Source organism: Balaenoptera acutorostrata, chromosome 3 (assembly GCF_949987535.1).
Source record: "Balaenoptera acutorostrata chromosome 3, mBalAcu1.1, whole genome shotgun sequence".
Lineage (NCBI taxonomy): Eukaryota > Metazoa > Chordata > Mammalia > Artiodactyla > Balaenopteridae > Balaenoptera > Balaenoptera acutorostrata.
Window position 1 is genome coordinate 151,848,332 of NC_080066.1, and position 13,142 is coordinate 151,861,473.

Genomic DNA, 13,142 nt, shown 5'->3' on the forward strand with positions numbered 1-13,142 from the left:
ATCCCACATGCCACATGGCATGACCAAAAAAAAAAAAAAAATTGCTACCTTGGGATGTAGTGAGAGGCAGAAATGTACTTTTCTGTTGGTGTTTCCTTAAATGGAATTTTTAATAAGCTCCTTTTTGGGATTTTAAACCCTGCTCCTGTGATACTTTTCGAAGTGCTGATGGATAGAAGGTTTTCTGGTTAGATAGACTTTTCTGTTCAGCACATCTGAACTTCGAGATTATTTGTATTCTCCTGGAGCTTTTTTTTAGTCTTTGTATATAATAGAAAGAAATTGTAGTTGCCCATCAGAGAAGGATTTCTTTTTCCTTTTGTCTGATTGAGCAAGTGTCTTGAGAGAAAGGGAATGGATGGCAGTGAATTCGAGTGTTGTGCTGTTATCAGTCTCAGAAAATCTTTAGCAGGTGGCCAGAGAGAGAAAACACCAAAATCTACTTACATTCCTACTCCCACTCCCTGTGCAATCCAGGTCACATGAAAGATCCTCACTTCCCAACAACTATCTTTTCTTGTTCTCAGGGCACTGTTAAGAATGTTACAAAGTACACTGGTGTCTTTTGCCACGCTGCGGGAACAGTGGGTCCGGGAACAGTGGGTCGTTGGCTTTCTCCGTGCAGTCATCAATTGTTTTCAGCTGTTACTGGACCAGAATCAAATTCAGCTTTGCCTGCCCCTTTCTTTGTACCAACAATGATTGTTTGTTCACCAGACCTGACTGAAGACCTAGCTAACCCTGTTGCCTACCTTTGCTTCCTACTGAGCTCCATGTAAAGAGCAGCTCTTCCAGGGAGAGTCACCCTGCGGCATTGTGATCTTCAACACATCAGTGGAGGCATGAGCTTTCTCCTGTTGAACTGGCAAACACCTGGGCTGGGCATCAGAAGATCTGGGTTCTGGAACTGGTGTTACTTGCCTCATAATTGTACACTGACAAATTCTTTCACCTTGCCTGAGCCATAGTGTTTTACATGTAAATACAGATGTGTCTTTTAAATACAGTCGTCCCTTGTGGTTGAGGGGGTGGGGGTGGAGGAGAAGTGATTTCAGGACTCCCCCCACCCCCTACCCCCATGGGCACCAAAATCCTCAGATGCTCAAGTCCCTTATGTAAAATGGCATGGTATTTGCATGTAATCTACACAAATCCTCCTGTATACTTTAAATCATCTCTAGATTACTTATAATACCTAATACAATGAAATGGTATGTATATAGTTGTAAATACAATGTAAATACTATTGTAATTATTTGCTGGCACAAGCAAATTAAGTTTTACTTAATTTTGGAATTTTTTTCAAATATTTTTGATCTGCGGTTGGTTCATTCTGGGTCGACTATAGTATTGGAATATGTTAAAGTGACTACTGTATTATAGATGATTCTTACAAGATTCGTCTGAGAAAGCTCCAGTATGATAATCAGTTTGTGTGATTTCTTTTAATAGCTGGACAGATCCTATAAGCATAAGATTAATAATGGGAACCACTTAAATTAAAATGACCAGATTTTCATTATAGCTTATCTTTAAAAAAAAAAAAAATAATAAGTACCAGGACTGTATATTGGGAATGCTTTTGGCACTAGTTGTTTTTTTTTTAATAAATTTATTTTATTTTATTTATTTTATTTTTGGCTGTGTTGGGTCTTCATTGCTGCACACGGGCTTTTCTCTGGTTGTGGCGAGCGGGGGCTCTTCTTCATTGCCATGTGCAGGCTTCTCATTGCGGTGGCTTCTTTTGTTGTAGAGCACGGGCTCCAGTAGTTGTGGCGCACGGGCTCAGTAGTTGTGGCTCGTGGGCTCTAGAGCACAGGCTCAGTAGCTGTGGCACACGGGCTTAATTGCTCGGTGGCATGTGGGATCATCCCAGACCAGGGCTCGAACCCGTGTCCCCTGAATTGGCAGGCAGATTTCCAACCACTGCGCCACCAGGAAAGCCCTGGCACTAATTTTTAATTTCTAGTTAGACCAGTTATTGAAGTTTAAGATCTCATTTACTACTTTTTTTTTTTTTAAGATCTAATTTACGTCAAAGCAATAGTTTTACTAGTAATAAAAATCAGCTCAGGGCTTCCCTGGTGGCGCAGTGGTTGAGAATCTGCCTGCTAATGCAGGGGACACGGGTTCGAGCCCTGGTCTGGGAAGATCCCACATGCCACGGAGCAACTAGGCCCGTGAGCCACAACTACTGAGCCTGCGCGTCTGGAGCCTGTGCTCCGCAACAAGAGAGGCCGCGATAGTGAGAGGCCCGCGCATCGCGATGAAGAGTGGTCCCCGCTTGCCACAACTAGAGAAAGCCCTCGCACAGAAACGAAGACCCAACACAGCCAAAAGTAAATAAATAAATTAATTAAAAAAAAAAATCAGCTCAGTGTGTCTTAATGCTCACTATTATAAACTCCGAGATGGCAGGGATGAAATTTTATATAGAGGCAAAGTAGTGTAATACGTGAACCTTTGCTTTGCTCCTTTGCTTACTGAATGTGACTTTGGGCAGGTTCATGAACTTCTGTGTGCCACATTGTTTTCATCTGTAAAATGGGTAAAGTGAACATAATTAATTAAATCCTCTCAGTGTCTGTCTTTGAGTTTTGATATAAGTAGACAGCCAGTAAACTCCTGTTTAGTGAATGAACAATCACTTTTCTTCTGCTCATATTTTACCTGTAAATGTACTACACTTTATTTACTTTTTATTTATTTTTGCCTGCATCGCCTTTTCTTGCCTTTTGCTTGTTTTGTTTGGCTAACACTGTCTTGCTTACTTGGTTTTGTTTCTGAGGGATTGTATGAGAATATCAGTGACAGATTTCTAAGGGTTTTTTTGTAATAGAGCTGTACTTTTTTTTTTAATTAATTAATTAATTTATTTTTGGCTGCATTGGGTCTTCGTTGCTGTGCACGGGCTGTCTTTAGTTGCGTCGAGCGGGGGCTACTCTTCGTGGCGGTGTGTGGGCTTCTCATTCTGGTGGCTTCTGTTGTTGTGGAGCACGGGCTCTAGGCGCACAGGATTCAATAGTTGTGGCACGTGGGCTCAGTAGCTGTGGCGCACGGGCTTAGTTGCTCCGTGGCATGTGGAATCTTCCCGGACCAGGGCTCGAACCCGTATCCCCTGCATTGGCAGGCGGATTCTTTTTTTTTTTTTTTTTTTTAATAATAACTCACAATAAACGTGTTTTAATACATCATTTTTTTTTTGTTTTTTGTTTTGTTTTTTTAATTTATTTATTTTTGGCTGTGTTGGGTCTTCGTTTCTGTGTGAGGGCTTCCTCTAGTTGTGGCAAGTGGGGGCCACTCTTCATCGCGGTGCGCGGGCCTCTCACTATCGCGGCCTCTCTTGTTGCGGAGCACAGGCTCCAGACGCGCAGGCTCAGCAATTGTGGCTCACGGGCCTAGCCGCTCCGCGGCATGTGGGATCTTCCCAGCCCAGGGCCCGAACCCACGTCCCCTGTATTGGCAGGCAGACTCTCAACCACTGCGCCACCAGGGAAGCCTGGCAGGCGGATTCTTAACCACTGCGCCACAAGGGAAGCCCTAGAGCTGTACTTTAAATGACGTGGTATAGTCTTCAGAGCAGCCAGTGGAGGTAACCAGTTGCAACTTTTTCTGTTTGCCATCCTGTGGCATTTCTGCATTAGCTGAGGTAGTAGGTGCTGTACTAAATGTTTTTGTGAAAAAGAAGGGAATAATATGTGCTGTGTTGCTGATCATTAATGCTACATTAATGTTAAATTTTCAATTAGATAGTCAACTTTTAAAAATATAGAAGCATAGGTCAGGACATTTACTTTCAATACTTTGAAAATATAACTGTTCTATTGGAATCCACTTCCCTTTTGGGTAAGCTGACATACATATTGCCAAACCCTAAATATAGGTTTACACCCACAAAAATCTATTTGACTTTTTAAATTGAAGTATATAGGAATGTGCACAGATCGTAGGTGTACAACTCAGTGAATTTTCACGGACTGAAACCTCTCTGTAACTAGCACCAAGATCAAGAAACAAAGCATTACCAATACCCCCAGAAGCTTCTTGTGTACCCCCCCAGTGATTAACCTCCGTAAAAGTAACTATTGAATCTATTCTTAATTTTAATTCATTGTATTTTTAAAACAAATTAACATTACATATTTAAAACAGAATTGCATAAGTACATCATGTTTAGTTAATATTAATTAGCAATCCTCTGATCTCATGCCAGCTAACTATGGGCTGAAGTTGGAGGGGTGGAGAAAGGTAGGCACAGTATTTAGTTATTTTATTATTATTATTTTTAAAATTGTTGCAGGAGGCGGGCTCCTTAGTTGTGGCTGATGGGCTCCTTAGTTGTGGCTCACCCGGCTCTTTAGTTGTGGCATGTGAACTCTTAGCTGCGGCATGCATGTGGGATCTAGTTCCCTGACCAGGGATCAAACCCCAGCCCCCTGTGGAGCGTGGAGTCTTAACCACTGTGTTACCAGGGAAGTCCCAGGCACGGTATTTAAAAGCATGTAGGATAGGGACTTCTCTGGCGATCCGGTGGTTAAGACTCTGCGCTTCCACTGCAGGGAGCGCGAGTTTGATCCCTGGTGGAGGAATTAAGATCCTGCATGCCGCATGGCGTGGCCAAGATAAAAAAAAAAAAAGCATGTAGGATAAAAGGGAAAGCATATCTTGATTAAGAATTTGTTATGATTTGAATGATCCAAATATAGGTAATTAAAGGTTAATTGGAAGTCAATACCTTTACTGGAGGAAAAAGTTGCTTTATGTATTTTTGATGAAAAAATCATTAGAATAAGAAAGTAGAATATTTAGAGTGTAGAAGATCCTGAAGTTAAAAGTCAAAATGAAACAAGACATTGACAAAATGCTTTCATGTAAATATGTACATGGTAGTGTTTTGGATACTATAAGTGAATTAGAATACTGCTTAGGTATGCAAACAGATTTTTTTCCTTCAATATTTCTGAAGACTTTCAATGAAGAGGATAGTTGAAGTCATAAAGAATTGGCTGATGGAAATTCAGGTAGACAGGCAAATGGGAGTGTGGCCCCCCCAGGAGGCTGAAGTGTGGGAGACAGAATGATGTGTGTCAGCAAGGCTGTGCCAGGATGCAGAGGAGAGACTGGGAGTTAGGAGTCTGCGATTTTGGTCCTGGTCTGCCCAGTTGTGTGCTTTTAAGCAAGTCACTGAACTTGGGTCCCCTTTTGCTTTTGTAAAATAGATATGTTACCTGTTTACCCTGCCTTGGGTCATGTGGTAAAGAAAAAAAATGAGATGATAAAAAGAAATTTTGCAAAATTAAAAGCACTAGACAAATAATTTTATGGTGATGTAAATTAGGTTGGATTGGAAGAGGGATGTTGATGAGAACATTCTTTAAGATCATTTAGCTCCCTTTGCTCTAGATCTGAAATCATTAGATATCATTGTGATTGAAAATATTTGGTTTCCCAAGTAGATCTACTCATTACCAAAAGGTATCTTGAGCTGACAAGTTTGTCAGTTGAAGGTCCTGGCAAATTAATACATTACTGGTTTACAAATTAGTCTTATAAGTATTTAATTGGTGTGAATGGATTTACTAGGATTTGACCAACTCTGGGTAACCCAGTAAAATCCTATTTCAGACCTAATCCAGGAGCCTGCAAGTGACAGCAGCCTGCGAGGTTCTTAGAAAGCTTGGCCTGGAGGATAACACATGAAAGAAAGGTTTGTTTTTGGTGAAAGTAACTTATGAAAGTGTTTCAAAATAAAAGTATAACTGTAATGCACAAAAGACTGTTTTCTTTTTCCCTTTTCAGAACCCCAAGAGGCTCTGTTTTCTGTGAAAAAGTATTTCTATACAGTTGCTCCAATGACAGAGTTACCTGCACCCTTGTCCTACTTCCAGAATGCACAGATGTCGGAGGACAACCACCTGAGCAATACTGTACGTAGCCAGGTACAGTGTCAACCTTTGCAACTGCCCTTTCAGACTGTGGATTCAGTGACCACCCTCCCTTGCCTCCAGGAGAGGCTCAGGGGGCTGAGCAGGCTTTCTCTACTTTATCAAATTTACATATTTGCTGAACTTCAAAAAGCATTGTACCATTTGGTGCAGGGGACACAAGGCTGTGTGAGACTTGGGTGTTGAAACAGTTCCTCCCTGGCTCAGGCATCACCTCCTCCTCTGACGCCTTTTCCAACTTCCCCGGCTATTTATTATTTTACCTAGCTTGCTCTTATTCTTCTATGAGCTGAGTACATTTTATTTACTTTTAGTTTTTCAGTGCCTAGCCTGGTTCTTTTTTTTTTTTTTCTTAATTTTTTTTCTTTTTTAATTTATTTTTGGCTGTGTTGGGTCTTCCTTGCTGCGCTCGGGCTTTCTCTAGTTGTGGCGAGCGGGGGCTACTCTTCGTGCGGTGCACAGGCTTCTCATTGCGGTGGCTTCTTGTTGCGGGCACAGGCTCGAGGTGCCCGGGCTTCAGTAGTTGCAACACACGGGCTCAGTAGTTGTGGCACGCGGGCTCTGGAGCACAAGCTCAGTAGTTGTGGTGCATGGGCTTAGTTGCTCCGTGACATGTGGGATCTTCCCGGACCAGGGATCAAACCTGTGTCCCCTGCATTGGCAGGCGGATTCTTAACCACTGCGCCACCAGGGAAGACCCTAGCCTGGTTCTTGACAGTGCTCAGTAAGTGCTCATTGACCGAATGATGAATGCAGGGCTAAGGGTAGAAGTCCTAGGGTAGGTCAAAGGAGAGAGTCAGGAAAGGGGTGTAGTCAGTGGCATGGGACACAGACACTTAATTGGCTGCACACACAGACCAGAGCTGCCTGCCACTCTGTTAGCTAACCATTACAGGTTGAAGGCAGAGTCCACAGATGGCTTGTGAGATGGCTGGGGCATCAGCCGCATTTGTAGAGGTGGAGCCAGAATGGGGAAAAACACAAGGCCAACTGTAAGCTATGCTGGATGCAGGGGATGGGGGACGGAGGGCAGACTTTCCTCTATTCGAACCAGAGGGCAGAACCAGTGATAGAAGGAAACAGGTTCTGGATCAGTAAAAAGAAATTTCCACACAAGTACTTTACGTCTGAAAGAGCATAGACTGCCTTGAGGGCTAGTGTGTGCATGTCACTAAAAGCAGTTATGGAGGCTGGAAGACTACCAGCCAGATCTGCAGAGGGTTAGTTCGTGGAATGAGCTGTGAACTAGAGCACTAGGTGTCCTGGAAGTTCCCTTCACACTCCAGAGATTTAGGATTCCAACTCAGGGTCAAAATGTGGGAGGAGGGCTTCACAAAGTAAACTTTGATGGGTGCATAGGATTAGAATAGAGCAAACTGGGAAGTCATTACTGAGAGAAGAAATAACACTGGTAGAGGAAGAATTTTCCTACCATATCAATTGACAGGGGACTCTATCTGGAGATATGTCAGCAGAGGCAGATGACACTGTATTGCTAGAGCATTTTTTTTTTTTTTAATTTATTTATGGCTGTGTTGGATCTTCGCTTCGGTGCGAGGGCTTTCTCTAGTTGTGGCAAGCGGGGGCCACTCTTCATCACGGTGCACGGGCCTCTCACTATCGCGGCCTCTCTTGTTGCGGAGCACAGGCTCCAGACGTGCAGGCTCAGTAATTGTGGCTCACGGGCCCATTTGCTCCATGGCATGTGGGATCTTCCTGGACCAGGACTCGAACCCGTGTCCCCTGCATTGGTAGGCAGACTCTCAACCACTGCGCCACTAGAGCATTTTTATTTTTTATTTATTTATTTTTTTTTTTTTTTATTTTTTGTATTAGTTGTTTTGTTTGTTTTTTTATACTGCAGGTTCTTATTAGTCATCAATTTCATACACATCAGTTTATACATGTCAATCCCAATCGCCCAATTCAGCACACCACCTTCCCCACCCCACCGTGGTTTTCCCCCCTTGGTGTCCATACGTTTGTTCTCTACATCTGTGGCTCAACTTCTGTCCTGCAAACCGGTTCATCTGTACCATTTTTCTAGGTTCCACATACATGCGTTAATATACGACATTTGTTTTTCTCTTTCTGACTTACTTCACTCTGTATGACCGTCTCTAGATCCATCCACGTCTCAACAAATGACTCAATTTCGTTCCTTTTTATGACTGAGTAATATTCCATTGTATATATGTACCACAACTTCCTTATCCATTTGTCTGTTGATGGGCATTTAGGTTGCTTCCATGACCTGGCTATTGTAAATAGTGCTGCAATGAACATTCGGGTGCATGTGTCTTTTTGAATTACGGTTTTCTCTGGGTATATGCCCAGTAGTGGGATTGCTGGGTCATATGGTAATTCTATTTTTAGTTTTTTAAAGAACCTCCATATTGTTCTCCATAGTGACTGTATCAATTTACATTCCCACCAACAGTGCAAGAGGGTTCCCTTTTCTCCACACCCTCTCCAGCATTTGTTGTTTGTAGATTTTCTGATGATGCCCATTCTAACTGGTGTGAGGTGATACCTCATTGTAGTTTTGATTTGCATTTCTCTAATAATTAGTGATGTTGAGCATCTTTTCATGTCCTTCGTGGCCATCTGTATGTCTTCTTTGGAGAAATGTCTATTTAGGTCTTCTGCCCATTTTTGGATTGGGGTGTTTGTTTCTTTAATATTGAGCTGAATGAGCTGTTTATATATTTTGGAGATTAATCCTTTGTCCGTTGATTCGTTTGCAAATATTTTCTCCCATTCTGAGGGTTGTCTTTTGGTCTTGTTTATGGTTTCCTTTGCTGTGCAAAAGCTTTTAAGTTTCATTAGGTCCCATTTGTTTATTTGTGTTCTTATTTCCATTTCTCTGGGAGCTGGGTCAAAAAGAATCTTGCTGTGATTTATGTCAAAGAGTGTTCTTCCTATGTTTTCCTCTAAGAGTTTTATAGTGTCCGGTCTTACATTTAGGTCTCGAATCCATTTTGAGTTTATTTTTGTGTGTGGTGTTAGGGAGTATTCTAATTTCATTCTTTTACATGTAGCTGTCCGGTTTTCCCAGCACCACTTATTGAAGAGACTGTCTTTTCTCCATTGTATATCTTTGCCTCCTTTGTCATAGAGTAGTTGACCATAGGTGCGTGGGTTTATCTCTGGGCTTTCTATCTTGTTCCATTGATCTATGTTTCTGTTTTTGTGCCAGTACCATATTGTCTTGATTACTGTAGCTTTGTAGTATAGTCTGAAGTCAGGGAGTCTGATTCCTCCAGCTCCGTTTTTTTCCCTCAGGACTGCTTTGGCTATTCGGGGTCTTTTGTGTCTCCATACAAATTTTAAGATGATTTGTTCTAGTTCCGTAAAAAATGCCGTTGGTAATTTGATAGGGATTGCATTGAATCTGTAGATTGCTTTGGGTAGTATAGTCATTTTCACAATGTTGATTCTTCCAATCCAAGAACATGGTATATCTCTCCATCTGTTGGTATCATCTTTAATTTCTTTCATCAGTGTCTTATAGTTTTCTGCATACAGGTCTTTTGTCTCCCTAGGTAGGTTTATTCCTAGGTATTTTATTCTTTTTGTTGCAATGGTAAATGGGAGTGTTTCCATAATTTCTCTTTCAGATTTTTCATCATTTTTCATCATTAGAGCATTTTTAAACAAGTGAAATCAAGTTAAAATGAATTTCAAGGGACGCCCTGAAAGAGAACACCTGAGGGGTTGGGGGAGGGAAGAGGAACTGTCGCAGCTGGTGCCTGGGTGGGTGGTTAATAAGCAGTGGCACGAAGGACTGATTTTTCTGACAGCGCTCGTGCTCCTCTGCTGTGTGTCAGCAGCTTGACTTACTCCTTTTTGCTGTTCCCCAGGAATGGCCTTTTGAAAAGGTAGACTGAGCAGGATTATAAAGTTCTTGGGGTACAGGCTGTGAAAGTTTGGATGCTACAGACTTTGTACTCATTTTCAAACTGTTGCTTCAGAGGAGAGAGGGGAAAAGTGGAAACAGTTGACGTAGGTCTCTGGGTGCCCCTTCCTTAACCAGAGCATCTCCTATTTTATCTGTTTTACATATTGATCTTCTGTGGATCCCTTTGAACAAAAGATTCCACGGCTAAGAAGTTAAATGTCACTCATCTGCCCCAAACCCTCCAAAGGCATCTCATCTCAGAATAAAATCTAGTCTCTGAGGTTTAAACTGTCCTCTCCCCCAGCCTCTGTTGTCTCTCACCATCTTCCCCCTCCCTCACTGCTTCCTCTGGGCCCTGGGTTCTCCTCCCACTCTTCTCCCCGGCTCTCTTCAGTTCCTTCAGGCCACCTCCTGAGTCACCTTATCAGTGAGGCCATGCCTTCCTTCCCTGCCACTGGGCACTCCCTGTACCCTTCCTTGGCTTTACTTGTGCATAGCACTTACCAGTGTTCCTAACATACTGTCTAGTTAGATATGATTTGCTTACCTGTTTCCTTCCAAGAACAGTGCTTGGCACATAGGAAGCTCTCCACTGTTGGTGTAATATTGTTTATATCCCTCACACTCAGGTTTTGTGGGGCTTTCTTGGTATTTTTTACTGCCTTTTTTTTTTTTTTTTAACACCTCAGTGACTGATAAATTGAAAAAAGGGTAGCTCTAGAGGAGGTACAAATGATGTAGGATTGTTATTGATAATTACATGTGTTCATGGTCTAATTTTAGCGAGTCTTAGACCTCCTGTTCTCAGTGGTACCTTCCATATCTATTAGGGCATCACTGTCTAGAAAATCAGACCTAATTTATTTGTTTACTTTTGACTCTGCTGTTGATAATGTGATGTTAATTGAGTTTATCTTTTATCTCCTTAAAAATATCTTCTACAGCTTATGAAGATCTTATGCATGCATTCTCATATTTTCCAGTTACCACGGGATAGGTATTATTGCCAGTTTACAGTTAAAATGCTTGTCCAAGACCACATAGAAAGTTAAATAACAGACCTGGAACTTAAAACTGTGCTTTCTAATCCCAAACTCACTCCAGTATTTTTTCTGTTCTTCCAACGGTCTCATACCCCAGAAAAATGTTGTAATACTGAAAGGAGATATTGTATGAAAAAATGCTGGGGAAGAAAGATACGAAGTCTATGTATTCATTTTGCACCAACGTACTTTAAAAAACCCCAAAGAACGAGGAAAAGAATCTCATCGTTAAGTTTTTTAGCTATAAAGAAGCCATTGTTTAAGTATATGCTCTGGTTGGTTATGAAAAAATGGGGGTAGGTCCAGATTTAAATTGGATATAGAAGACTGTTTTTGCAGATTAATTGAAAGCAGCTCTTTTATTTCTGCTGTTGGATAGTGGAGTTGTTAAATACAGGTACCCAAGACAAGCCTCTGCAGGCACAAAAAGTTCTTATCAGACTTATTTCTTCTTTATTTGCTCAGGACTAGTTTAGAGGAATTAAAAGGAAATTGACAGATGTGGAAGGTGAATCTTTCCACACTACTCAGGAGAGGAAACTCTCATGTTCAATGTCTTCAGTGTGTTGGACTCTGTGCTAGGTGCTGTGACAAACATTATGTAGTTTTAGGGCCTGGCATTTTGGGGACGTTTATCATAAATGAGCAGGTTTTCCTTTTTCCTCTGTCTTCCCCTCCTTTGAATAACTACTCTAGTAAAGTGCTTATCTGTATGACTCTATATTCTAGAGTACTCATACATGCTATTTTACAGTAGATATTACAAAAAGAAAATTCATTTAAAAATATTTTTGAAACCAGGAGAGTGAATATCTTCCCTACAGACTAGGTGAAGGTCAGTGTAAAGAAGTGGAGCCTCTGTTCCTTTCCTCTACTCAGTATCTCCCTCCAAGGTCAGGAGCATCCCAAGTCTTGAACTCATATCATGCGGCAATGCTTTGAGTTTGGGAAAGAAATGAGAGGTTAACCGGTTATTCAGAATTGTCCAAGAACACTGATGAATTGGCATTTAGGGCTTGTGGCTGAATGAGATGTAAACAGGTTCCTCAGAAGGAAGAACTAAGTTTGATCCACTTGTAATTTGAAGCAGCTATGTGTAAGTTTGGTTTAATTCAGCTAATTTCTTAGTACCTTATTTTTCCCATCTGTAAAATTAGCTGATTTGCTAAATAAATTCTCTTCCAGAAGTTTTGTTGTGACCCGAAGTTAGGGTGGCCAGCTGCCCCAGTATGCCTGAGACTGAGAGGTTCCTGGAAGGCAAGACATTCGGTTTTAAAACTGGGGCAGTCCTGAGAAAATAGGATCAAGTTGGTTACCCTGTAAGAAGTATAATGAAATTGAAACCATTTTGGATCTGATTAACCAAATCTTACTCAATTAGATGACTTTTCTTGTGTAACTTCAAGTATTGTTACATGATATATTGTTAGTGTTCAGTAGAAGATAACATTTAAAGCATTTTTCTCTTTCCAAAGGTCAAATGTTGCCGGTGGCTTTATTCTTCAACCCTTAGCAGACACAGTGAGGGCAGCTTTAGCCTAGAAAATAGGTTTTCCTTTTGTAGGCTGCTATAGATAATCTCATTCACAGTGAAGGGATTTGAAGTTTATGAGATTAGTCAGAGAGCTGAAAATTAGTGGGCTTCTTTTAATCCAAATATTTATTTCTTAAATTTTTATTACATAATATTTTAAGCATGTAGAGAAAATATGGCAAATAATATAATGAGCACCCATGTACCTGCCACCCAACTTTATTAAACTTTAACATATTGTCTTTTTTTTTAATTGCATCATTTTATTGTTGAGGTAAAATTTATAAATAGTGAAATATGTAGATCCGAAATGTATAATTCAATGGATTTTTAAAAATACGTATACCTGTATAACCAATATGACAGTCGAGTTATAAAACATTTACATTACCTCAGAAAGTACTTTTGTGGCCCATTATAGTCAGTTCCTGCCCACCATAGACAATCATCATTCTGATTTCTTCCTTTTTTTTTTTTTAACTTTTATTTTATATTGGAATATAGTTGATTAACAATGTTGTGTTAGTTTCAGGTGTACGGCAGAGTGATTCAGTTATGCATATACATGTATTTCTTCTTTTTCAAATTCTTTTCCCATTTAGGTTATTACAAAATACTGAGCAGAGTTTCCGGTGCTATACAGTTATATATATATAGCACAGGGAACTCTACTGTATAACATATTGTCTTATTTGCTGTGTGTACTTTTTATACTAAGT

At 40.8% G+C, this 13,142-nt stretch overlaps 1 protein-coding gene across 4 annotated transcripts in view; it reads left to right on the forward strand.

Annotated features, from left to right (window-relative positions):
* PSEN1 (presenilin 1) overlaps positions 1–13,142 on the forward strand; it is an 85,561-nt gene that overhangs the window by 3,953 nt on the left and 68,466 nt on the right. For 2 of the 4 annotated variants that reach the window (XM_007184410.2, XM_007184411.2), the window contains 2 exons: positions 5,626–5,707; positions 5,800–5,939. In XM_007184410.2, the coding sequence (XP_007184472.1) occupies positions 5,853–5,939 (87 nt within the window). In that variant the 5' untranslated portion in view covers positions 5,626–5,707; positions 5,800–5,852. The remainder of the gene's footprint in view (positions 1–5,625; positions 5,708–5,799; positions 5,940–13,142) is intronic. The other 2 variants (XM_007184414.3, XM_007184413.2) reach the window with 2 other exon arrangements.